The sequence below is a fragment of the Gorilla gorilla genome, chromosome 1 (assembly GCF_029281585.2).
Source record: "Gorilla gorilla gorilla isolate KB3781 chromosome 1, NHGRI_mGorGor1-v2.1_pri, whole genome shotgun sequence".
In the NCBI taxonomy this organism is placed as follows: Eukaryota; Metazoa; Chordata; class Mammalia; order Primates; family Hominidae; genus Gorilla; species Gorilla gorilla.
In genome coordinates this window covers 73,897,401-73,924,042 of record NC_073224.2, presented here as the reverse complement: position 1 = coordinate 73,924,042, position 26,642 = coordinate 73,897,401, and the positions used below count along the sequence as shown (strand labels likewise).

Genomic DNA, 26,642 nt, shown 5'->3' with positions numbered 1-26,642 from the left:
TTGTTGTAACTCGAGGCAGCCACTGACATCTAGAAGGTGAAGGCCAGGGATGCTGCTAATGACCTACAATGCACTTGACAACCTCCTACAACAAAGAATTAACCAGCCTAAAATGTCACCAAGATGAGAAACCTTGTTCCAACGTAATTTATTTTTGTTTCATTGTATTAGAATGTAAGTTCGTGAGGGCAGGGATTTTTTTGTTTTTAGTTCGTTGCTGTGTCCCCAACATTTAGAATGGTTCCTGGTCTATAGCAGATACTTAAATGTTTTTTGGTTGACTGAATAAATGAATGGATGAATTCGGAAAAAAAAAATTATAACAACCCATTTCTACTTTTAACCCCACTGTATTATTAGTCCATTCTTGCATTGCTATAAAATACCTGAGACTGCATAATTTATAAAGAAAAGAGATTTAATTGGCTCATAGTTCTGCAGGCTTTACAGGAAGTGTGGTACTGGAATCTGCTTGACTTCTGAAGAGGCCTCAGGAAACTTAGAATGATGGCAGAAGGTGAAGGGGAAGCAGGGATGGCCTACATAGCAGGAGCAAGAGAAAGTAAAGGGGAAGATGCCACACACTTTCAAATGACCAGATCTCATGAGAACTCACTCGCTGTTGCTAGGATAGCAGTACCAAGGAAAGTGGTACTAAACCATGCATGAGAAACCCACCTCATGATCCAGTTACTTCTCACCAGGCCCTACCTCCAACATTGAGGATTAAAATTTGACATGACATTTGGGGCAGGGATACGTAACCAAACTGTTACCAGCTACCATCTTTATCTTACCTCCTCATTCTAGGGAAATCCTTTTTCATAATCACTTATTTCATCTGGAACTTACCCTTTCATGCCATAAATTGCATTTGCCAAAAGTGAGCATGTAGAGGATATTTTAAAATTTTTTTGCTGTGGGCAATCGTAGATGTGTATAAAAGAATAATATAGTGAAACTCCATGTTTCCGTCATCTGGCTGCAGCACTTTCAATTTTACTCATTTCTAACTACTCCCCTTTCTTAGATTATTTTGGAGCATCCCAGACATCTTATTCATCTGTTAATATTTCAATTTTTAACTAAAACATAATTCTTTTTTAAAAAAAAAGTATTATAATCAAACCTAAAAGAAAAATTTAAGAATAGTGTCAATATAATGAGATATCCGATTAATGTTTACATTTTCCTGATTTGGTAATGTCTGGAGATGTTTGAACTTGAAGGAGGTGTGTTGATGGCGTCTAGTGGGTAGAAGCCAAGGATGTTAAAAACTATGGTATTCAGAACAGCTTTCTGCAACAAATAATTACCTGGTTGAAATGTCAGTGGTGCTAATGTTGAGAAACGTTGGTCTGTAACCTCACCACTAGTTTTAGATACCTTAGTATTCTTTGCTTTTTAAAATTATTAGTGAAGTCATACCTCTTTTGGCTTTAAGGATCATTTACATATATATTTCTGTGTACTGCCTCTACATATATCTTCCCTTTTTTTTATTGGATTCTTGGTCTTTTCCTCTGTGTTTGTTAATATATTAGCAATATTAACTCCTTATCTGTGATGTGTCACAAATATTTTTTCTCAGTTTGCCCATTATAACTTTATTTTTACTTGTGTTTTTTGCCATATCAAAAAAACTGGTTCATTGTAAAGTGTACACACGTACCCCCGCCCCCCCTTTTTTTTAATTTCATCAGCGTTCAGCTTTATTGATCACATCCTCCAACCCATCAAAATTTTTCTGACTTCTCTGGCACTGGATTCTCTAATTATCTTTCTGTCTCTGACTGCTCCTTAATTTTTTTTAATCTTCCTCTTGGTAGAGTGTGGAACCATATCCTTAAGTATTAAGTATTCATACATAATACTACTCCAAGCTTGAGTATTCTGTCAGATACTTGTGTCTTTTTATAATGAATGCATCAGTACTTGACTATTACCTAGGCTAAATCATCCAGCCTTGGTGACAGAGCCAGACCCTGTCTCAAAAAAAAGAAAAATGGCGTGGTGGCTCACACCTGTAATACCAACACTTCGGGAGATAGAGGCAGGAGGATCTCTTGAGTCCAGAAGTTCAAGACCAGCCTCAGCAACATAGACCCCATGTCTACAAAAATAAAATAGAAATATTAGGTGGGAATGGTGGTGGCTGCCCGTAGTCCCATCTACTCAAGAGGCTGAAGTGGGAGGATCATCACTTGAGCCCAACAGGTTGGGGCTGCAGTGATCTGTCATTGCACTCCAGCCTGGGTGATGCAGTGAGACCCTGTCTCAAAAAAAAAAAAAAAGTTTTTAAATGGGAACAGATTGTGAGAATAGAAAAAGAAATAAATGGACTATAGCATTGCCAATGTTGCTAAAATCTGTGTATTTTTGTTTAGATAGTTACATGTATATTTTAATGTGATAAAATATATATTGTGTATACTATTTTATAACCTACTTGAAAAAGTATTTTCTCATATTGCTGACTCTTCCTCAGGCAGAGCCAAGATTATGCACTGTGACACTTTCAATACTCTTATACCTCACCTATTTTAATTGATTTTGAAATGTTAAAAAAGGAAATCCTCCCCATCACTGGAAAATAGAAGTTACATCAGACACCTCAATTCTCATAGGTTAGGAATTTTCTTTTAGGTTGGTGTAGATAGAGAGTGAGGTGGAGAGGAATTTGAGGTCCTGGAGTGGCAAGGTGGTAGAAAGAGGAGGACAAGTTAGCATTGTGGTGCCAGGACTGCCCACTGAATTTTTCCTGTGCCTTGGTTATTAGGGCTGACCCTTGAATAGGTTCTACTTTGTTTCCATAACCCCAACCTTGGAGGAACACTATCCTTCAAGGTATAAGCTCTCTAGAGGAAAGCAGAAAAGAAAAAAATTCACAATGTACTAATAACACAACATTAGACATGTTGCTATATATATTGGCAGAAGCAAAGTGGTAATGTGAAAAAGTAACAAAGCGCCCAAAAAACCCTAATAGACCATTGGAAATTTGAATTTAGATCTAAGTGAAAATTTTAAATTATGATCATAGACTATTTAGATAACAGTGTCTGGCAAAACTCTGGAGTGGTCAGAGGAACAATCATTTATTCAAAATAATATTGGTTATACTATTGCACAAAAAACAGGTTTTTGAATGAATTAGCTTTCATCTCAGAATGAAACAGGAGAAATTAATAGCGATAAAATCAGAAATTGCTGAATTAGAAAGTAAAAATAAGTCAAATTTTTAAATGTTCTTTGCAAACAGAAATAGTTCATCCCATCTAGTTAAGGAAAAGGTTGTATAGATCTCAGTTCTTCATCCTAAAACCCATGTGGTTAGATGGGTTTAAGAATTCAGAATTTTCCTTAGTTTAGAAAACCAATATATTTTATGTAACAGCACATCTGAGGCAAAACCCTGTAATTAAACTTTCTTAATATGTAGTATTAATGATCTTATAAGAGAAAAATATCTACTCCGTGATCATCTTAATAAAGGCTTTTGAAAAAATTAAACACTAATGACCAATAAAATACTTAAGAAATAGAGTAGAAAAATACGTTCTTGACTGCTTTAAAAGGTGTTAAGGTAGTAAACACTGTACTAAAAATGAGCCCCAGAGCAGTGTTACTCAAAATGTTACAGTTTGTGAGGAGGTAAGTAGAGAAATGAGTAAACATTTAGAAATACAGTATTGTGACAGGTTGTTCCCAGTGGATTAGGGGAAACAACCAGTTCTTCATTGCAGACATTTTGAGATGCACTGCTCTGGAGACTTAACCTCTAAACAAAGATGGTAATATTACAAAGAAAGGAGGTATGACACATGGGTCCTTTTAAGTATTAAAAGAATTTACTAGTCCCCGTGAAGGCAAAAGCACTGACAACTGCCTTGACTTTTTCTTTTGCAGGTAGCATCTCCGCCCCCACTTACTGATACTCCTGACACTACAGCAAATGCTGAAGGAGATTTACCAACAACCATGGGAGGACCTCTTCCTCCACATCTGGCTCTCAAAGCAGGTAAGGGACTTGAATCCATGCACGTGGTGGAGAATAAGATATACACAATCTTGATCACCATCTCTGTTTCTTGTTTTGGCTAGAAAGAACTGCAGTAAACTCTTGATGTTAAGAGACAACCCAAGGCCTTCATAAATTTGCACATATTACCAGATCATTTATTTTTTTCTTAGAACATGTGGTACAGCATAGTTGTTTGCTGTCATTGGCTTTTACTAAATTTTTCTCTGAATAAATAGGTTTTCCACAGGCTAGAATATTTGGTGAAAGAATCTTATGAATTGCCTTTTCTTGTTCCTTATTCTTACTAAATATATTGTTGACTTGTTTGTTTACCCTGTGGATCCAGGCCATTGCAGAATGACTTACAGTAGGTCCTTGAATAACTTGGTTTCCTTCAATGTTATTATCTTACAACATTGCTTATAGTCTTTGTTTCCAAGAACCTAGCAGCGACATTAATTGAGGACTTACTGTATAGTCACAGCTTTTATTGGGATGTCTACCATACGGTAGATTAGGATTTGGGTCATATTGCTTAAGTCTCATATCTACTGTTTATTGAATAGCAGTAGTATCTACTTCATATGATTGCTTTGAGGGATAAACTTTTTTAAATGCATGTAATAAACTTAGAGTTAATAGTCAGTGCTAGCTGCTATTTTTACTTATTTGGCGTTTTCATCAATAGTTACCTTATTTCCATCACTAGTCCTAGCAGGTAGCTATCTCTTCAGAGTCATATTTATCAAAGAAATGGTTTTATCATTTAATCTGTTGTTACATATGTAACAAGTTTAAAACAAAGCTGTATTGATAATATAGGCTAAATTATCAGCCACTTCCTGTAATTCAACACTAAGATAGCTTCCCCCCTGCATATTAGCCTCAGAATTTATAGTTGGAACCTATACTTCAGTGATGTAACACTTTTCAAGTAAGCCATGGACTTTTCAGGCTTCTTTCCAAATTGAAACCATGAATTTCTAAACATGGAGGGCCAAAATATAAATTAGGATAGTTCTTTTTTTTTTTTTTTTTTTGAGGCAGAGTCTTGCTCTGTCACCCAGACTGGAGTGCAGTGGTGCAATCTTGGCTCACTGCAACCTCCACCTGCCAGGTTCAAGTGATTCTCTCACCTCAGCCTCTCTAGTAGCTGGGATTACAGGCATACGCCACCATGCCCGGCTAATTTTTGCATTTTTAGTAGAGACGGGGTTTCACTATGTTGACCAGGCTGGTCTCAAACTCCTGACCACAAGTGATACCCACCTCAGCGTCCGGAAGTGCTGGGATTACAGATGCGAGCCTCCATGCCCGGCCATAAATTAGGATAATTCTTTAATGTATTTAGGATTTTTCTACAGTTATGACTCATTAAGAGAATTTTTTTTCTTTTAACAGAAAATAATTCTGAGGTAGGGGCCTCTGGCTATGGTGTTCCTGGGCCCACCTGGGACCGAGGAGCCAACTTGAAGGATTACTACTCAAGAAAGGAAGAACAAGAAGTGCAAGCGGTAAGGCCAGTACCCTAGGTTACATCTCTGAGAATGTGATTTGGGACTTAGTTAACAGCAAGGCTTAGGATTAGGATATTCACAAGTTAATAATTGGGTGCATCTTTTAAGAGGTTATTTGAGACTACTTATTAGCACAAGTCATCATAAAGCTAAACTACCCATTTACTCTTGTTATTCACATTGCCTATGGAGGAAAATAACAGTATTTTTTTCTTGGTAGTAATAAAAAGATCTCCTCTTCAGCTTTATAGGAAATGTAATTATCTCAGGGGACCTTATTTTATGAGCACTTAGAGTAAAAAAAGTCTTTAGTAGTATAGCTTATTTTTCCACTTCATGTATTCAGAGTGTTAAAACAAGCACAAAGAAGTTGTCATTTTTTTTTTAGGAAGAATTTAAATGCAATGTATTAACTAATAGCTTGTTTATATAATAGGGCCTTTAGATGCAATAAAAAGTAATTTTGGTTCAGTTTTTGACTAGGATTATAAACTATCAGAAACAGCTTTTGCATTATAAAGGATAGTACAAAGACAGTATTAAAAATTTCTGTGCCTTAAGTTTGTATACCTAAACTTAACACAGCCAAATTTAATTATCATTGATTCTACAGACTCTAGAATCAGAAGAAGTGGATTTAAATGCTGGGCTTCATGGAAACTGGACCTTGGAAAATGCTAAAGCTCGTCTAAACCAATATTTTCAGAAAGAAAAGATCCAAGGAGAATATAAGTACACCCAAGTGGGTCCTGATCACAACAGGTTTGCTTGTTTCATTCTTTTCCTTCTGTAGTAAGTTAAAGTGGTTTTGGATATTCACTGTTGAATATAATCTATTTTTGTACGTTGTCTGGTTAATTGTGTGGATTAGAAGTGAATTGTTAAAAGATAACGTTAATTTGCACAAGAATAATTATTGATTTGTGCAGTTTCCATGGTTTTCACATGAGTTAATTTTAGCTGTGTGAGAAGTTCAGCGTAAATCTTTTTGACATGCTAGACATTTAAGATGCTCATTTGAATCTGAAAGGCAAAAGTCATGACCACAATTGCTGGTTTGTCCCTAGTTGATTTAAAAGCCAGCCAAAGGTGGTGATTTTTTTTTCAGCTTGGTATGTTAGAGGCAGTTACTATTTCTTTAATGGGTCAGGTTGGATACTTAAGTTTTGAGTCCCAGAATTAGATTGTATTGCATCTACATCCACATTTCACTTAAGCCTTGAAAACTGCCAGCTTTCCTAGGAGTCCTAGTGAAATTTAAGGGCTTATCGTAAGGTCGAAAAGGAACAGCCTTGGTCTTTGTATGTGGGGTGTACTTTTTTCCTGTTAAATGTATAAAACAATATAAAGGGAGGTCATTTTAACAGTATGTTTCTCAGCCTGCTTGCTGTTCTTCCTGAGAGCATTCCAGGGTGTAGTAATTATTACTCCCAGGAAGGCTCATATGGATTAGACTTTTCTGGGGAGCGATGTATTTTTATTAGAACGGAGGGGAGGTTGTAATGGAAACCTTTTTGAATGATTCCGTTTGCTGTCCGTACTTATGAAATAAATTATCCAAATACATTAAAAATATTTTTCTCAAAAATCAAAGTGTTCTCCATTGGATGCATCTAGCGACCCTGAAATAATTAATATTAATACAAAATTTTGTCACTGATCAAAATGATATTTAGAGCATGGTTCCCCCTTCCTCCCACTGTTTTGTTCAATCCTGAATTCTCAGATATTTCTGGTGTCAGCCTTTTTAAAACCGTCAGGTTGCAAAGGAGTGATACATTTGTTGATGATTTGTTTTCTTTCATATTTTGTCTTTCTGAACGCATTGGGCTTGGTAGCACTTGGTGACTTTAAGAACAATGAGATACCGAAGTGTGCCTGAAGCTCATCGTTGCAGACATTTTTTGTTATCAGTATCTTATCATAGATTTCTGATACAAAGCAGTGAAGAATTCAGGAAAAGACAATGTGGGAGGCACAGACAGTTGGGGGAGCCAGGACAGCATTGCTCTTTGTATGTCCTTTTATTTAAAGGCATAACAGACAGCAACACCAGAGGTCTGTGTTCATACACACATGTGCTGCTGCTTAGGCTGAACTAAGCAATCACATGGGAAACTATTGTAAACTGATTTCTGGTGTCGCTGTTCCCCCTAGGTGGAGGAGAATGAGATTGAGTGCTGACTTTAAGCCTGGCTGAGAAACATACTGGCATCGATGTCATTAATGAAAGGGTGGATGTTGTTCCCCTGAAAGCCAGTGGCCTTTGACCCCTGAAGCCGCTGTGCCTGAAGGTCAGTTCACACGAGGTATAGGAAGGAGTCTAACATTTATTTTTTTCTTAAGCCTCACCCAGCCTTTTATCCACACCACCAAGTCTAGGTTAGAATGTATCTGAGCAGTGAAAGGACCAGAATGCATAGTTATCAGAGGGCAGTTTTTCCCTTGCTAAAACCTAAATTCATTTTTTAGACTCTGCTAGCAGTTTTAAATATAATGTTACAACATGTGTTTTGTTCTCCAGGACCTGACTTAAATAAATGTGATAAAAATAGGCTAAGTTTTTTGTCATCCAGGGCTGCTTCCAACTGCAGGCAGATGTGAGAACTCTGCCTTAGGAGCCATTGATATGCACAAAGTGTATGTGCATGTGTGAGTTTGCGTATATTAGCTTAATAGATCGCAGTCATTAATAGGTGGCCTATGCAAAGGAATCTTAAAATAATTATAACCATAATGTAAAACATTTGGGGCCTACTTTATTTCTTGGCTCCAAGCTAAGTGGAAAATTCCTTTTCATTGAATGTGTTCTAGCTCTTGAGACTCCAGCCTTTGGAATAAGAGTAAGTAAATGTAAAATCTAATACCTTAACGTTTTCCTTTCATGAACAATTGGCTCATCAACTTTGATTATAGTTGTCTTATGCCATGTTGTATATTATTTGAAGTTTATATACTTCATTTGTTCTAGGGTTGGGCAGAAATAAATGTTGGTAATTTTTTTTTTCTGTGATTTGCCTAAGCAGTTGGAAAGCCTGCCTGACTTGGGAGACCTGGATTTGCTGGTTTCTAACAGTGAAATTTCTAACCTTGCTTGTGTATGTTGTTACAGGAGCTTTATTGCAGAAATGACCATTTATATCAAGCAGCTGGGCAGAAGTAAGTGTTACTGTTTCCCCAATATTCCAAGTCTTTGTATAGAGAAGGAATCTTCACATTTTAAGTCTTGAGTCACGTATACAGAAGCTGTATTATTTGAAAGAGCACATAATGTAAGATAGCATCTAGGGTATATTTTAGAATATTAGTAATTATATAAATTAGAGGCAAAGTCTCCCAGTTTGCATGTGAAGACAGACCATGTTAGTGTAATCTTTCAAAGGTAAGACACAGTGGGATGATTAGGAGTCCGCCAGTGTCAAATAATTTTAAGCCTTTTTTGTTTTTTGAGACGGAGTCTTGCTCTGTCGCCCAGGCTGGAGTGCAGTGGCGTGATCTCGGCTCACTGCAAGCTCCGCCTCCCAGGTTCACGCCATTCTGCTGCCTCAGCCTCCCCAGTAGCTGGAACTACAGGTGCCTGCCACCACGCCCGGCTGATTATTTTTTGTTTTTAGTGGAGACAGGGTTTCACCATGTTAGGCAAATGGTCTCTATCTCCTGACCTAGTGATCTGCCTGGCTCAGCCTCCCAAAGTGCTGGGATTACAGGCGTGAGCCACTGTGCCCGATCTTAAACATTTTTTCATTTTTATATATACAATGAGTTATTTTGAGTGGATGGATAATACTAAGGGAGAGAGGATAAAGGCAGGCTAACTTCTGTCAGCTCACTTACCTTATCGAGGTTAATTTGGCTAGTTAGGCAGAAAGATACCTTTGTACCCCTTTGCTTTATATTCATCTCTCCTAAAGATGAATGATACTGGAGGAGAGGAAACTTTCTGTTAATATTTTCTATAAGGATATGAGTAACTTAGCTTTAGTTTAATGCTGAGGTCAGCAAACTATAGCCCTCTGGCCAGATCCAACGTACTGCCTGTTTTTATAAGAACTGTTTTATTGTAACATAGCTACACTCATATTTTAGACTTTACAGGTCACACATTGTTATTCTCATTTTATTTTTACAACTCTTGAAAAACGTAAAGCCATTCCCAGGCCTGTGGTTTATCAAACTCTGTTGTCAGTGACTGCTTTCACACATTAAAGGCAGAGTTGAGTAGTTGTGACAAGATACTATATGGCCTGTAAAGCCTAAAATATTTATTAATTGACCCTTTATAGAAAAAGTTTCCCAAATCCTGGTCTAGGTAACCACTCTGGAACCAATTACTTTTACTGGTTTATTTTTTACTCTTTGTCTTTTCAAACTGTGTTTTCTTCCCCATTTTAATGTCTGATATTAACAGTGACAACTTTGTTGAAATAGGTTATTTGCTTTCATAATATTGATTTGTATGAATCCTAGTATCAGCCAGTAATCAAAACTGTTGGTTATTTTTAGTTGATAAGCTGTTTGGCAATTTCTTTTGTTTAGCAGATATTAATAGAATAAAAAGGAACTAGAAGCCATGGCATACCCTGTATTTTAGGGCTTCTTGTGTTCGTAAGCCCATAGTTTCTTGTGATAAGATGTTTCTTTACTCAGATGATTTCTTTCTGTCTGATAATCCTGACCTTACATTATAGGGATTTTTGCACGAGAACATGGATCGAATAAGAAATTGGCAGCACAGTCCTGTGCCCTGTCACTTGTCAGACAACTGTACCATCTTGGAGTGGTTGAAGCTTACTCCGGACTTACAAAGAAGAAGGAAGGAGAGACAGTGAGTCTTTAGATTTAATAGACTTCTGAGATAGTGTGAGATTCAATTTAGCTCTTGTTTAGTGTTTGGCTAAAGAAGTTTAATTTTAAGAATCTTACCTCAGGAAATGAAAATGGCCCTGCTAATCATCTCTGTGTCTGGCGTGATGTTCATAATAGGCAGTGAGTAAATAATCATTGAAGTAATTCTCTCACAAAAGGGAACTGACTATTGGTTTAGGAATATTGTAGACCTAGTGTTGACTGTATAGTCTTAGCCCCATTATAGTAGATTTGAGTAGTGTTGTTAATGTGTGATCCTTTTTCCATAGGTGGAGCCTTACAAAGTAAACCTCTCTCAAGATTTAGAGCATCAGCTGCAAAACATCATTCAAGAGCTAAATCTTGAGATTTTGCCCCCGGTAAGCATAAAGCTATTTAGTTCACATTTACGTAGAACTCTCCGTAGACAAGCAAATCATATTTTTTTGTTTGTTTTTCTTATTTTTTAATAGCCTGAAGATCCTTCTGTGCCAGTTGCACTCAACATTGGCAAACTGGCTCAGTTTGAACCATCTCAGCGACAAAACCAAGTGGGTGTGGTTCCTTGGTCACCTCCACAATCCAACTGGAATCCTTGGACTAGTAGCAACATTGATGAGGGGCCTCTGGCTTTTGTGAGTGCAATATTGTTTTTGAGATCAGAGTCTTGTGTTTTACTCTTGAGACTATATTTGATTAGTATGTCTAGGTAAAAAATGGATTTATTTTGAAGCTGAATTATGTGCTTTTGTTTGACTATGTTGGCTTTTTGTTTTACAGGCTACTCCAGAGCAAATAAGCATGGACCTCAAGAATGAATTGATGTACCAGTTGGAACAGGATCATGATTTGCAAGGAGTAAGTCTGAATTATTTAGACAAGTAGTGCTCAGAGCTTCAGAATGTTCTAGGTATGGGTAAAAAGTCAATGAGCAGTACATTTTGCCCTTTTAAGGAGGGCATATCAAAAGATACGTACCAAACTGCTAATCCTAGTTACCCCTGAAGTTAGTTTCTATGAGTTGAGGGCCTGTGAGAGAATTTCACTTCTTAATGTAATTTAATAAAAGTGGAGAGATTTAAGGCAGTGACTCCTTTTGTTGTTGGTTTTTTTGTTTGTTTTAGTGTTTTCCAAATAAAAAATTAAAATGTTAAAAAGAATGCATGTGCGACGTTCAGGGACAATGAGAAAATTTAGTTTTTGGACAACATCAAAAGATACATTCTTCAGAAGTGTAGTGAAAAGAAGTAGTTCTATTAGAGATATAAATATACACATTCTTTTTTGAAAAAAACATTTTCATCACTAAGCCAATGGAAATGAGTAAGTTTTTATAGAGATGGAAGTTTGGTTTTTTTGTTTGTTTTTTTCTCGAGACAAAGTCTCGCTTAGTTGCCCAGGCTGGAGTACAGTAGCTCAGTCTCGGCTCACTGCACCCTCCGCCTCCTTGGTTCAAGCAATTCTCCTGCCTCAGCGTCCCGAGTAGGTGGGATTACAGGCACGCCCCACCACACCTGGCTAATTTTTGTATTTTTAGTAGAGATGGGGTTTCACCATGTTGGCTAGGCTGGTCTCAAACTCCTGACCTCATGATCCTCAGCCTCCCAAAGTGCTGGGATTACAGGCGTGAGCCACCGCGCCCAGTCTGTAGAGATGGAAGTTTTTTAAAGGATCAAGACAGTTGCTTCTAATGTGTTGGTAGACATTTGACTGAAGTGTGACTTTTCTAATGCAGATCTTGCAGGAGAGAGAGTTACTGCCTGTGAAGAAATTTGAAAGTGAGATTCTGGAAGCAATCAGTCAAAATTCGGTTGTCATTATTAGAGGGGCTACTGGATGTGGGAAAACCACACAGGTTCCCCAGTTCATTCTAGATGACTTTATCCAGAATGACCGAGCAGCAGAGTGTAACATCGTAGTAACTCAGGTAAGTGGTAAACCAACCATGACTAGAGAGCAGACTTTCTGATTCTTTCTTTGATTAACTAATTTTTGTAATTATTTAAGATTGAGAGAGCATTGTGCCCTTGAAATTAAATTTAAAAAAAAACATAAAAAGAACGTAGCCTTTTTCTAATCTCTAGTATGCTACACTAGTAAGCTAAACTGGATCATGTGAGGGATTCTTTTTATCTGGGCTAAAGAGTCTGGGCCTAGAATCAGACTGTCGAGATTAAGAATTCTTTGTCCTAAAGTTCATCCAAATCTTGGTCATCTCTGTCTAACCACCTTGGTATTGAATAAAAACCAGTCAGACAGGTAATGGTTAACTTTCACTGTATGCCATGTTCTATTCTAAGCAGTAGCTTTTTAGAAAAAACTCAATCGAAGTTCATAATGACCCTAAGATGTAAGTACTATTTCACATAGTATTTCCCTTTCAGTAAATTAACGCACAAAGAAGGTAAAATGCCCAAGGTTAACACAGAAAGTGGTAGAACTAGGATTAAAAAACCAAGCAATCTGCCTTTTAGGATTCTTCCTTTTAACTAACACTGTATTACCTTACCAGCAATGAGCAGCACCTGCATGTTTGTCCCAGTACTTAGGGAAGAACTGATTAGCTCTTCTAAGTGCTCTCAGGTTAAACAGTTCCGTTGGCTCTACCCTGTGCTTCTGGCACTTTGTGGGAGAGCATTGCAAATAGCCAGGTACTACCTCTGAGGTAGGCTTACATCTTGACTTAGAAATTATTTTTTTCCCCGATGGGTTAATGTTGCTTAACCTGGGAAACGTAATCAGTTTTCAGAGGAGAGTTACAAACTTTGAAATGTGTGCATGTTCATTTATATTTGCATGTATAAAGCATATATCTGAAACTTTTTAACATTTCTGAAATTGAGATACATTTTTATAATTAGTAGATTTGTATAATTGTATAATTAGTATAATTGTATATTTTATGTAAGAATTGAGTTTTCTCCTGAAAAAAAAATTGCTGTGAAGGAATCATGTTGCATCCTAAGGCTGATGATACCTTAGGCTTGAAAAAATATGATAAATTGACATTTTTCTGGGAAAGGATTCCTAGCTTGTTCACAAAATTTTCTTTGATTTTCCGACTCACCCCTAAAACTGGCTATGGATTTTTTGACTTACAGTGAAGGCTGCAGCCCCAGATGTCATCATACTCCAATAAAATATTCTCTTAATTCTTACCTCATCTTTCAGGAAGAACATTGTTCAAGAGTGCAGTTTTACAGAAGAGAAGCCTTGAGCTCAGCTCTGCTCTGCTCTTCTCTTCCCTTCCTCTCCCTTCTACCACTATCCATTTCTAATCTCAAAAGCAGTTGTGGCATATAGCAGAAAGAAGTGCAGAATTTAACAAGCAAGCTGTGAAGACAGGAATCTCAAGTTGTCTGCATGTCATAAATAGAGTAAAAATTCCTGCCCAAGTGAGAAGTGCTTTGTCTCACTGTCTTTTAAAATGTTCAGTGGCATGGAAATGTATTAGCAAACCTGTGTCTTCTGATTTGGGGTGAATTACTTATAACTCATATTGCATCTACATTCTGTGGCTTGCATGTTTTTGTCCTAGCGTTTGTCCCAAAATCAGTCTCATACCTCTTACCTGTAACAAGTCTTCAAAATTTTAAAAACCTATATTGTGTCTCCTAGTATGTACTTAGTTTGAAAGTCTCAACTAAACATTTATAGTTCAGCCATGAAGGTACAGTAAGTCTAAGATTTAAACACACTCAAATTCATCAGCACCTACCTGTAATATGAAAAGTAGGCCTGAGCATGCTGATTGGTTATTATATAATACAGTTTTTTGTTATTTTTGTTTTTAATATACTGTACTTCTTTTGGCACAGTCTGAGATAGCATTAGTTATTTTTGTAGTAATACCACTGTTGAATCATTTTTCCATTATCTTGCACTTGTAGCCATCTATAGGAAACCACATGAAGTCATCAGTTAAGTATTAGAAAGTTTTTTTATGTTCCTGATTTTAAGTGTATTATCTCAGTTCACAGAGCACAAGTTTAGAGTTATGGACTGGAGTATAACAGAATGAGTAGCTCAAACCATGACATCAGCCTTAGTGTAAATTCTCAACCAAACTCACTGAATTTTATCCTTCGGTCTATCCATACTCAAGCCACTTAAAACCTGTGGGCTGTATGCAGAAAATTTTAAGTAGGAAATAGTTGTCTTCTACCTTTAAAGTTATTTGAAAGAGATGAATTGTAATTGTAGGATGTAAATCAAGCATATTAATGTAATTTTATCAATCCTGTATTTACCCCATAGTACCATCATTTCAGGATAAGAGCGGTTCTTTATATAAAATAAATTCAGAACCTTAGAAGATAAGAGATAGTGGAGCCTGATACATTTTGTAGTATCTAGTGCATTAGGAATCTTGACATTTTGTGGCAGCTTAGTCACGTTACTGTGTATTTAACGCTCAGATGTGAAAAAGCAAAGTTGGGACCTTTTAGAACTTCAGTTTTGAAAGATGGAAGAAATTGCTGTAGTTCTGGGTAAATGGCAAGAGGTGTACATCAAAGGTATGGATTCTAGAATACTACAAAATAACAGTTTGGGAGAGATCTCCAACGTCTTATGGTATAGAAAGTGTTAGTTACCCAGTACCTGGTACGTAGTAATTTCAGAGACTGCTTAGTACATATTATTAGAGCTACTTCAGTTAAAGCAGACAGAAGTGTGGGGAAGAGGTTAGCACTTGAAATTACGTACTACTATGGCTGGACTCCAGGCAAGAGGAGTAAAATTCTAAAGAGAAAATGAGATAAGCAGATGTATGCAGTGAAAATTAAAAGCACATATCTGGAGGACAGTTGGAACTATTCTTCCAACTTTCTGTTGGAAAAATATTATCCTTTGCTTTCATCACTGGTACTTTCTAACTAGTCTCACTTTTGTCGGTTATTGTTTTAACATATTTAGTAATCCAAGTGTAACATAGTTAAAATATTAAAAAGTAAAATAATTGGAGAAAGGATTATATTGGGAGTAAAGGAAATTTGAAGTCTTAAGTCATTTATGTGTCCTTAGGCAAAATAACCTTTTTGAACTTGTGTTTTTAATCTACTAGAATGCAGCAGGAAAAGATTTTACTAGTATTCTGAAGCATAAATAAGGCATATTTGCTGCAATGGTTTTTACTGTTATATTACACAAATATGATTTCTAGATGTCTCTGTGTTCTTGATTCTTATTTATATTTGAGGAATATAGAATATGTATATATTCCTTATAATAGAATTGGCCGTGCAGGTATAGATAGAACTTGTTTTACCTATGAGCCTTGCCTTGTATTTATTCACTGTGGCAGAATATATAAAATAATTATTGAAGCACAGAAGATCAAGGGAAAAGTGTTAAGATTATTTAAGGGATAAGTAGAGCATCTTCATACGCTGTACAGTGGTGTGCAGTCTGAGAAAGGTTTAAATAGTCATTGATACGCTCACGTTAGGCATTGTTATCCCACACAAAATGCCTGTCCTGTGAATATTTCTAATGAGCTAAGAATTAAGAATTAGAAGATTTTTTTTTTTTTAACTGCTTTTGGTGTACTACAAGAGTAATACATACACCTTGGGGAAATTTTAAGAATAGAATAATTTTTTAAAAATCCAAAATCCGGGCCAGGCTTGGTGGCTCACGCCTGTAATTACAGCACTTTGAGAGTTCAAGACAGGTGGATTATTTGAGTGCAGGAGTTAAAGACCAGCCTGGGCAACATGGCGAAACTCCATCTCTACAAAAAAATACAAAAATTAATTAAGTGTGATGGCACCCCAAGGTAGTCCCAGGTACTTTGGAGGCTGAGGTGGGAGGATTGCTTGAACCTGAGAGGAATTTCTTGTTTCTTGAGAGACAGGGTCTTACTCTGTTGGGATTACAGGGACACACCATCATTGCTCACTGCAGCTTCAAACTCCTGGGCCGAGCAACCCGCCAGCCTCAGACTCCTGAGTAGCTGGGACTAGAGGCCTCTATCACCTGACCTAACTGATGTTTATTTTTGTAGAGATGGTGTCTCACTGTGTTGCCCAGGCTGGTCTTGAACTCGTTGCCTCCAGCATTCCTCCTGCCTTGGCCTCCCAAAATGTTGGAATTCACTGGCTAGCTACCACACCGGGCTTAAAGATATGTGTGCTGGGATGAACATACTTGTATACGCCTTTGATTAATTGGATTAAATTCCTAGACATAGAATTGTTGGGTCAGAGGGTATGCCTATTTTAACTTTTATGCATTTTGCCACACTCCCCTCAAGAAAAATGACAGATTTCTAGTCAAATCAACTAGGGATGAAAAACACTTGTATTTTAAATGTTTTTTGTTTAAGTCAAGGGCTGTTGAGGAAACTGGAAGTTGGTAAATCAGAGAAGCGTATAAAATATGGGAAAGAGATTGCGGGGTCATTTATTTCTTTGCTGTTGAAATAGTTGTCATGATATTAATGTTCTAGTCGTACTTAGAGAAATTCAGCAAAAAAGTGCTTCTGATCATGGTTTCTTAGCACCTCCTGTATTAGTATTTAAAACCTCTGTCATGTCTTCCTTGGGATTTAAGACGTTTGTGTTTTGTGGGTAGTTAAGAACTAAAATAGATAACTGCTTGGGAAACTGACCATCTCCTGCGCATATTCAGTTTAGGAGTAATCTGGAAACCACAAGGATCGTAGACTTGAAAATAACCCTAAGGTAACAAAGCAATTTCTTGAGTACCAGTAGCATGTGAACACACCTCAGAAGAGTCAAATATCCTAATATTTTAAGTCTTTCTAGAAGCCAGCTGTTAGTAGAAGTGTTAGAAAAGAAAAAAAGGAAAACTATAGGGAAGACAGTAGTAGAAAAGGGGGACGATAGGTTGTAGAATACAAGCAACTTTTTGAAAGGACGCAGAAAACTTGTTGGTTATGTTTTGCACCTTTAGTGAAATAACATTTTCACATTCCTTGACTCAAGTATGTAGAAGTCTCTTGATGGACAGATACAGAGCTCATACTTTCATGTAACGCTATTTTTCAGGGTAACTGAGGTGCAGAGCACTGTGTCTGTATCTCATTTTATTCTCACTAATTAAATCTCTGGATGAAAGTGTGTGTATATATAATGTGTTGATATTTAAACAGCTGATCTGACTTACAGGAGTTGAACCTTCAGAACTTTGGTAATTTCTATGAAATACAGAGAAATTCAAGAAAATGGTGACATAGGTGGAAAAATCCTTATCCATTGCTAAATAAGATTATTAAAAGGATTGTTTAGTAAAAAGAAGATAGTAATCAGTAAGAGCTACCAAAATTCTACACAGTGTGTTTAACAAAGTAGCTTTCAATTTTTTATCTTTATGGGCAGGATAAATATGAGCCAGGTGATAGTATATACACAAGCAAGGAACTGAAATCTAGCCTGTCATCAGGAACTTATAGACAGAATCAAATCCAAGGCACCTTAAAAGCATGCAGTATATAAATCTTCGTGTACCTCTGTAGCTATACATTAGGCATGTCCTCATAGTATCCACCAAGTAAAGATCGTTTTTGTACTTAGAAGACATGGAACACTTCAGAAGAGTTTTCATAAAAAGATCCAACACTTAAACATTAATCTATAGCATTCCCCTTAGAGTTTCGCAGATTGATTGTTGGAAATAGCAATACACACAGTTTTTCCTGCTATGTGAGCTCATCAAAAACAGTGATTTCAGTTTCCTTTCTCTGGCACCTGATGCAAAAGTGCATTGTATGTTTGATTACTGAGTTAATAAGTGAGCAGAAGGTGGTCACAGTACATATGGCAAAGAAGGCAATTGTTCACCTTCCTGATTCCCATAGGTCTCAGTTAAATAATTTTTTAAAACTGTTTTTAGTGTGGCGATCAGTTACAAAAACAAACCCCCCTACGTATGCTGTGCCCTGTTTCCTACTGGAAAATCACTTTGAATACTATTTTAGGAGTTGGCGGCAATGACAAATTATAGAATCATTTTATATGCAAAATGAAAAACATTTTTGAAGTGTCTGCCGTAGAATCAAATAGTATTTTTTGTACATTTATTGTTTTTGTACATTTATTATTCAACTGGCAGTAGGACAGATTTACTACAATAATCCAAAAATGCTAATAAACAAGTGTATCTAACTTTGTAGTTGTTAAGTCACTTTTCTTTTTTTCTGTCTCAGCCCAGAAGAATCAGTGCAGTTTCTGTGGCAGAGCGAGTTGCATTTGAAAGAGGAGAAGAGCCTGGAAAAAGCTGTGGCTACAGCGTTCGATTTGAGTCTATACTTCCTCGTCCTCATGCCAGTATAATGTTTTGTACTGTAGGTCAGTAATGTATTTTGATTTTTCATTTGGGGTTTATATTGTGGTTGTGAAGAAAACTTGATAGCAGAACAGAATGACTGGAAAGAAATAATGAGCCAGTCTCAGATTTCTTGTTTAAATAAAACTTTTGGCAGTTTTTTCCTTCATGGAAAGTATGATATACCCATTAGATCTTGTAGCTTAGAGAAAATGAAATCATAAAACCAGTGAAAAAAACTATATTTCATAGTACACTATCACTTTTTAATAGTTTAAATGTACATGCGATTATTTTCTAAAATGATGGTGGGGTCTCTTAGTTGAAATATAGATAATTGTCCATAGATTTACTACTTTGAACTTTTCTATAGTTTATTGATTGTTTTTCTTTTCAAGGTGTGCTCCTAAGAAAATTAGAAGCAGGCATTCGAGGAATCAGTCATGTAATTGTAGATGAAATACATGAAAGAGATATTAATGTAAGTAACTTGAGAGGTACAGTAAGGTACTTAATTCTGCTATTTCTAAGAGAAATCAGTAGAATGTCTTTGTTTTCCCTTCCCCCATTTTTATCATTATCAAAACCATGAACTTCAGTCACTAAGATGTTGAAAATCTTTTTTTAGCGAGATTATTCAATCTTTTTTTTTCTTAAACTTTACAGAAAGCCTTTTGGAGGTGAAGGCCTATGTTGTAAAGTATAACTGCAGTAATCAGTATTAGCTGGCATAATTCAGCAATTGAACTAATGGTTTATGACTAAATAGCTGATGGAATTTTTATGATTCGTTTTTCTTTGATTTGGAAGTTTATGATAGATTTTATAATCGTTTTTTGTTTTGTTTTTTTGAGACAGAGTCTTGCTCTGTCACCCAGGCTGGAGTGCAGTGGCACGATCTCAGCTCACAGCAACCTTCGCCTCCCACGTTCAAGCAATTCTCCTGCCTCAGCCTCCTGAGTAGCTGGGACTGCAGGTGCCCACCACCATGCCCGACTGATTTTTGTATTTTCAGTAAAGACGGGGTTTCATCATGATGGTCAGGCTGGTGTCGAACTCCTGACCTCAGGTGATCCACCTGCCTTAGCCTCCCAAAATGCTGGGATTACAGGCATGAGCCATTGTGCCCAGCCTATAATGTTTATAATTAAGAGTCCTTTTAGATGTTTTCAGCTCTCATCTTTTCAGATGTTAACGAGAATCATGCCAAAAATTAGGAAGAAACTAGAATTTATTTCCAACTCCTCCCTCTTTTGGTCCTTGACAAAAAAACTGTGTAAAATCAACTTGCTATGCAATTAAATGATATGAAATGATATCCAAGCTAAGTAGTATAGTGACTTTCAAAGGTTTCAGTGCATGGGCAGCATGCTTATTTAAACTGTCAACCATAACTCAAAGCATTTCTATTTTTTATTTCTTTTTCTTTTTTCTTCTCCCATCCCCCATCCTGAAGTTACCCAGGGGTTACCAGCCATAAGTTCAGTCAATCATTAGCAAACACAAGACATCACTTCAGAGTTTCTAAGTATTTTAGGAGTTGTATGCCAGGAAAGGGGGTCAAAGACCAAAATATATATTTCATAATATCATAAGTCATAAAATTGAATAGTACTCAGCAACAAAAAGAAAGTACTGATTCATCCATCAGTATGGATAAATTTTAAAACATTATTCTAAAAGAAATAAGCTAGAGGAGACATACCTACCATATAAATTTATGCATATGAAATTTTAGAAAAAAGCAAATCTGATCTGTGGTGACAAAAATTAGTAGTGTCCAGGGATTGGGAATTTCCAAATTTCAAGCATAACAGTCAAAAAAAATTTAACTCTTATGCTTGAAATGTGACATTATTTGATGTACTTGCTATTTAATAAAATTTAAAATAAGGTTAATAAAAGGATTTGGATTTTAGATCTCATGATAATCTAACACTTATTTTAATTCCTTTTTTTTTTTTTTTTTTTTTTTGAGGAGTCTTGCCCTTGTTACCTAGGCTAGAGTGCAATGGCGCGATCTCGGCGCACTGCAACTTCTGCCTCCCGGGTTTAAGCCATTCTCCTTGCCTTGCCTCAGCCTCCCAAGTAGCTGGGACTACAGGTGCCTGCCACCAGTCCTGGCTGATTTTTTGTATTTTTAGTAGAGATAGGATTTCACCATGTTGGCCAGGCTGGTCTCAAACTCCTAACTTCAGGTGATCCACCTTCCTGGCCTCAAAGCATTTCTTAAAGATTTTCTCCTCTTACTTTTATATCTGTTTTTGTTAAACATCTTCAGTTTTGTCAGAACTAAGCTAAAGCAAATAAGACTGGTTTGGATGGTTTATCATGACTATAAATCATGTAACTTTTCAGTAGGGCAAAATTTTTGCTCTTTTGTCCTTTATAATCTCTTGGAAACTTTATAGGTTTTTCCTAATTAACTTAATTGACAAATGTTTTGATATTATCTTTGCTTGTTAATGTAGCAATGTTCTTAGGGTTTAAATTATTCCAAACACTGGAATAATGTCATGGATTATCGTTGGTATTTTTCTAAAACAGTAAGTTTTGGTCAGCTTAAGCAACTTAAGATGTAAGTCTGGGCCAGGCACAGTGGCTCACGCCTGTAATCCTAGCACTTTGGGAGGCTGAGGTGGATGGGTCTCTTGAGGTCTGTGTACTATTCACAGTGAAACCTTGTCTGGTATTGTTTGGTCCAGTCTTCTCCAGTCCTGACCGGTCTTATCCGGTTCGGCCCAGTCTGGTCCGGTCCTGACCAGTCTTATCTGGTTCAGCCCAGTCTTGTCCAGTCCTGTCTGGCCTAATCTGGTCCGGATAGATCTTGTCCTATCTGGTTTGGGCCAGTCCTGACCAGTCTTATCCGGTTTGCTGCGGTTTGGTCTGGTCTTGTCTGGTCCTGACAGGTCTTGTCTGGTTTGGTCCAGTCTTGCCCAGTCCTGACCAGTCTTATCTGGTCCTGACCAGTGTCGTCCAGTTTGGTCTGGTCCAGTTTGGTTTGGTCTTGTCCAGTCCAGTCTTGTCTTGTCTTGGAGTTTCCCTCTTCCGCCCAGGCTAGAGTGAAGTTTCTGCATCTCAGCTCACTGCAACCTCCGCCCCCGAGTTCAGGCGATTCTCCTACGAGTAGCTGGGATTGTAGGCGCCTGCCACCACACCTGGGTAATTTTTGTATTTTTAGTAAAGACAGGGTTTCACCATGTTGGCCAAACTGGTCTCAAACTCCTGACCTCAGGTGATCCGCCTGCCTCAGCCTCCCAAAGTGCTGGGATTTACAGGCATGAGCCACTGTGCCCAGCCTGCAGAAACTTTTCTTGTTCTCTTTCAAGATAAATCTTACCTAGTTCTGTCACCTTACATAGAAAATCCAAGTGCACTTACAGACCAATTACTACAAATAATAGAATTTAACAGTATGGCTGGATAAAAGGTAATATACCGAAGGCAGTTGCATTTTTTATACTTACACAAATAACTAGAAAAACAAAAAAGATACCATTGCAGTAGTCAGAGTATTCAGTACCTAAGAATAAACAAAAACATGCAAGATCTCTCCAAGAAAAATAAGTTTTATCACAAAACACTGAAAAAGAAAAGACCACGTTTATATATAGAAGGATTTAATAGCATATCAATTATTTTCAAGTTGGTCCACAGTTTGAATGCAATTCTAATTAAAATCCCAGCAAGGTTTTCCATATAACTTGATGAGGTGATTATAAATACTTAAAAAGATAGATTTATGGCCCCAAATAGCCAGTATTTCTAAAGAAGAGCAGAATAGAGAGTCTTGGTTTACAGATAACAAGACTTGATTTGAAGCTAAAATAATCGAGACAGTGAGGTACATGAGTTGACAGATGGGATAAGACAGGGCACAAAAGCACACTGTATGTTATATGTTACATGCAACATTGTTAGGAGACAGTGGTGGCATGTCAGATTAGTGAGAAAGGGAATGAGCAATTAAGTAAATGGAACTGGAAACTAATGGTTATTTCAAAGTAGTTGAAATCAGTTCCCTACCTCATAACTAAGTACAAAAATCAACTCCATATAGATTGAGAACTTAAAATATGTTGACACATGAGTTTTTCAAACACTGAAGTAGAAAATATAAAAATATTAATAAGCATCTTCTAGACAGTGCTGTCCAAAAGAAATATGTAAGCCACATAGATAATTTAAATTTTTCTAATAACACATTTAAAAAGGCGAGAAGGTGAAATTAAACATATTTAACCCAGAATATCTAAAATATTTACAACACGCAGTTAATTTTAAAAGTTACATTTGAGATATTTTGCATTATTTTTCTTATGGTGTGTTCAAAATTTGGTGTGTGTTTTACATACAGAGTACATCTCAATTCAGATTAATGCTACTGTATTGGGCAGCATAGTCTTAGACCTTCTGAAAGGATTGCTGAAAACATGAAATGCACTAGCCTTGAAATAAAAGATCAATATATTATTCTATATTAAAATAAAGGTTATTTGTTTAATCAAAAGGTTATTTCCTTACTTTAAGGAAAACCACAAGCTTGAAGATTCCAGTATGTTAGTATAGGAATATATAAGCAACTTCTACAAATCAGTAAGATAAGTAAACAACTTAGTAGAAAAATGATCAAAAATACAGGCATTTTATAGAAGAGGAAACATTTGGCTAATAAACATGGAGATACTCAATCTCATTGGGACTAATAGGAAAGTATAGATCTAGATCACAACAAGACACTGCTTTATATCCGTTTATTTAATAAAAAGTGACACTAAAAATGTTGGAGAGTATGTGGATCAGCAGGATCACTTATCCACTGCTCATGGGGATATATAAATAATGGGACCACTTAGAAAAATAGTTAAGCATAATCTCCCGAAGTTCAGCAGTTACCCTATAGCTTGGCAATTCCATACCCACGCTTAACCTACAGAAACTTGGATATGTTTAGCACTCCTGTTTAGACTTGAACAAGAATGCTCATAGTAGCAAATGTTCACATTAGTAAATCTTGAAAAGAAGCCAGATATGTGTAAGAGTAAGTGAATTAACTGATAATATTCATACACTGGGACAGTAAACTGTCATCAGAAAGGATGAGTATAGTAATGTGTGGATGAATCTTAGCAATGCTGTTATATGTGTAAAAGGAAATCCCAAGACAGCATAAAATATGCATTCCCATAAAGTAAGTAAAATTTAAAAATATAGTCGGCCGAGGCGGGTGGATCACTTGAGGCCAGGAGTTTGAGACCAGCCTGGCCAACGTGGCTCGGCTCACTGCAGCCTTTCCCTCCTGGGTTCAAGTGATTATCCTGCCTCGGTCTCCTGAGTACCTGGGATTACAGGCATGTGCCACCACACTGGGCTAATTTTGTATTTTTAGTAGAGACAGGATTTCTCCATGTTGGTCAGGCTGGTCTCGAACTCCCAACCTCAGATTATCTGCCCGCCTTGACCTCCAAAAATACTGGGATTACAGGAGTGAGCCACTGGACCTGGCCAGTAGCACTCATTTCTAATCTCCACAACTATTAGGCTACAACTGTTCTTAAAAATTGTTATTGTTATCTTAAAAATTGATAAAAGATCCATTGTGGTCCTTTATCTTGGCATTTCTGTGAGTCATCTAAGAAACTGAATTTAATTGATGTTTTGCGGCTGTATAACTCTTTTGGGCATAGCTTGTTATATAAACTTAATGTAATTTCAAAAATTTTGTGTTTGTTTTTTAATAGACTGACTTCCTTTTGGTAGTACTGCGTGATGTTGTTCAGGCTTATCCTGAAGTTCGCATTGTTCTTATGTCCGCTACTATTGATACCAGCATGTTTTGTGAATATTTCTTCAATTGCCCCATCATTGAAGTTTATGGGAGGACTTACCCAGTTCAAGGTAATATTGTGGGGGTGGTATAGGAACATCTTTTGTGCAGTAGGGTTTGTATTTTCTTAATCCTGGAGATTGGAGTTACAATTTAAAGAATACTTAAAATACAGGACAAATTATAGTATCAAATGTGTCATAGCATTTTTGAGGAGTTTCTCGTCTGTTATTTTATACAGTAGTGAGTACAGTCTGAGAAGTGAGACCAGGTTTCATTTACTACTTGAGTAGTTTGCATATCCAGTAAGTTTCCAGGCCTTTACTTATAAAGCCAAACTTTTAAAAATTATAAAGTATAGTCAAAGGGAAATCACTGTGGTGTATAGGTAATTATGGGAATTACTATTAAAAGTTTAAGCAGCCAGGATCAAATTAAGAATCCTTTTTAGAGCCTGAGCAACTAGATTTTGAATTAAGATTAAGGGAAGTGTATCAAGGTTATGTATTTCTGATAAGTGAGAGTTCTTTAGTATCTTTTTGTTTTTCTAAGACAAGGTCTCACTCTGTCACCCAGACTGGAGTGTAGTGGTGCAGTCTTGGCTCACTGCAACTTCTGGCTCCCAGGCTCAACCAGTCCTCCCATCTCAGCTTCCTGAGTACCTGGGACTACAGGCGCACAACACTGCGCCTGGCTAATTTTTGTATATTTTGTAGAGACAAGGTCTCACCCTGTTGCCCAGGCTGCTCTCAAACTCATGGACTCAAGCAGTCAGCCTGCCTCAGCCTCCCAAAGTGCTGGGATTACAGTCTAGAGCCACTGCGCCCAGCCTTCTTTACTGTCTTTAGGAGTTGCTACCACAGTTTTCTAGGATAGTCATCTGGTAGCTGTGGGGGGAAAAAAAGAATTATGGCACATTCTAATTGAGGGCATGAAAATAAGAGAGAAACAGTGTAGATAGATACAAAGTGATGTTATGGCTATGCCAGCATGCTAAGCCAGTATAATTCACTGGGGTACAGGTTAATTCTGAAACTGCTGTACATGTGTACTGGAAATGACATACAAGTAAATGGATGGCAAGTGGTGGGAGCTCAGTTTCTTACTACTAGAAAGAGAAGTTAAGGATAAGTGGGATTGCTAGAACAAACCATATGGTACTGGATTATACTCGAGATCAGTATGAACTTGTGTTTAGCTAAATGGAGATACAAATGGATAGGTATAGAAATAATTATAGATAGGTGTGGATACATGTGTTAGTATACATACACATTTTTTTCTAGCTCTGTGCTGAGTGGGAGTAGAAGCAGTGACACCCAGTAGATAGGGATATGCCCCACATTCAGATTTTGTTTTTAATGCCATTCTCCAACTAAAGGAGCCAGATATTCCTGGAGAAATGGCTGCTTCTAGGATGAAACAATATACAAAAATGAGCCTGGAACATCTTGTCCCTTAAAGTAAGGAGGTGCCTAAAAGAAGCCCATAACGATGGGGATAAAGGGACACAGGAGCCAACCTGAAAGAGTTCCCAATGGCCAAAGCTGGAACAGTTTGAGGAAAAAAAATAACATGGTATTAGATTACCAAAATATAAAATATTTGTGTGTCTATACTGATATGTAAATAAGTGGTTTAATAAAAAGAATAGTGACAAGTGCCTCTTACAAAAGAATTTCAAATAATTTATGTAAATAGTCTCCCCATTTTTCAAACAAGTGGGCCTAAACTACCTAACCCCTGAGTGGGCTGTGTTTAATAACTTCTGAAGACTACAGTGTGGGAAGAAGGGAAAATGAGTAACTTTACAGTGGAGAAATTTGGCAGGCACTACCACAGGTGATCAAGTTTTAACATCATGAGGAGTAAGTCATATTGATAGGATATGCCCTTAATATGATGTGATGAGACTGGCACTTCGGGAGTTTTTGGATATAGAGGGTGTTTTGATTATAAAGACATTCTGGGGCCATCTGAGAATCTCGGGCATAATTGATCAACAGATCTTCCAGTCCTTGCATTGAGATCCTTCTTCAGATTAACCAGAAGCCATTTTGTGTGTGCATACTGATAGAGGAAGGATGGACTGTGGTATATTGTATTGAAGTTACTTCTTTCCATGTATAACTCCCACACA

At 37.0% G+C, this 26,642-nt stretch overlaps 1 protein-coding gene across 3 annotated transcripts in view; it reads left to right on the top strand.

Annotated features, from left to right (window-relative positions):
- DHX9 (DExH-box helicase 9) overlaps window positions 1-26,642 on the top strand; it is a 48,864-nt gene that overhangs the window by 8,967 nt on the left and 13,255 nt on the right. For 2 of the 3 annotated variants that reach the window (XM_031012699.3, XM_055367114.2), the window contains exons 4-15: window positions 3,910-4,021; window positions 5,426-5,538; window positions 6,155-6,303; window positions 8,654-8,700; window positions 10,230-10,366; window positions 10,677-10,766; window positions 10,860-11,021; window positions 11,167-11,244; window positions 12,122-12,313; window positions 18,557-18,698; window positions 19,074-19,156; window positions 24,417-24,573. In XM_031012699.3, the coding sequence (XP_030868559.1) occupies window positions 3,910-4,021; window positions 5,426-5,538; window positions 6,155-6,303; window positions 8,654-8,700; window positions 10,230-10,366; window positions 10,677-10,766; window positions 10,860-11,021; window positions 11,167-11,244; window positions 12,122-12,313; window positions 18,557-18,698; window positions 19,074-19,156; window positions 24,417-24,573 (1,462 nt within the window). Of the gene's footprint in view, window positions 1-3,909; window positions 4,022-5,425; window positions 5,539-6,154; window positions 6,304-7,698; window positions 7,836-8,653; window positions 8,701-10,229; window positions 10,367-10,676; window positions 10,767-10,859; window positions 11,022-11,166; window positions 11,245-12,121; window positions 12,314-18,556; window positions 18,699-19,073; window positions 19,157-24,416; window positions 24,574-26,642 lie in introns of those variants that run through there. The other variant, XM_055367121.1, reaches the window with a different exon arrangement.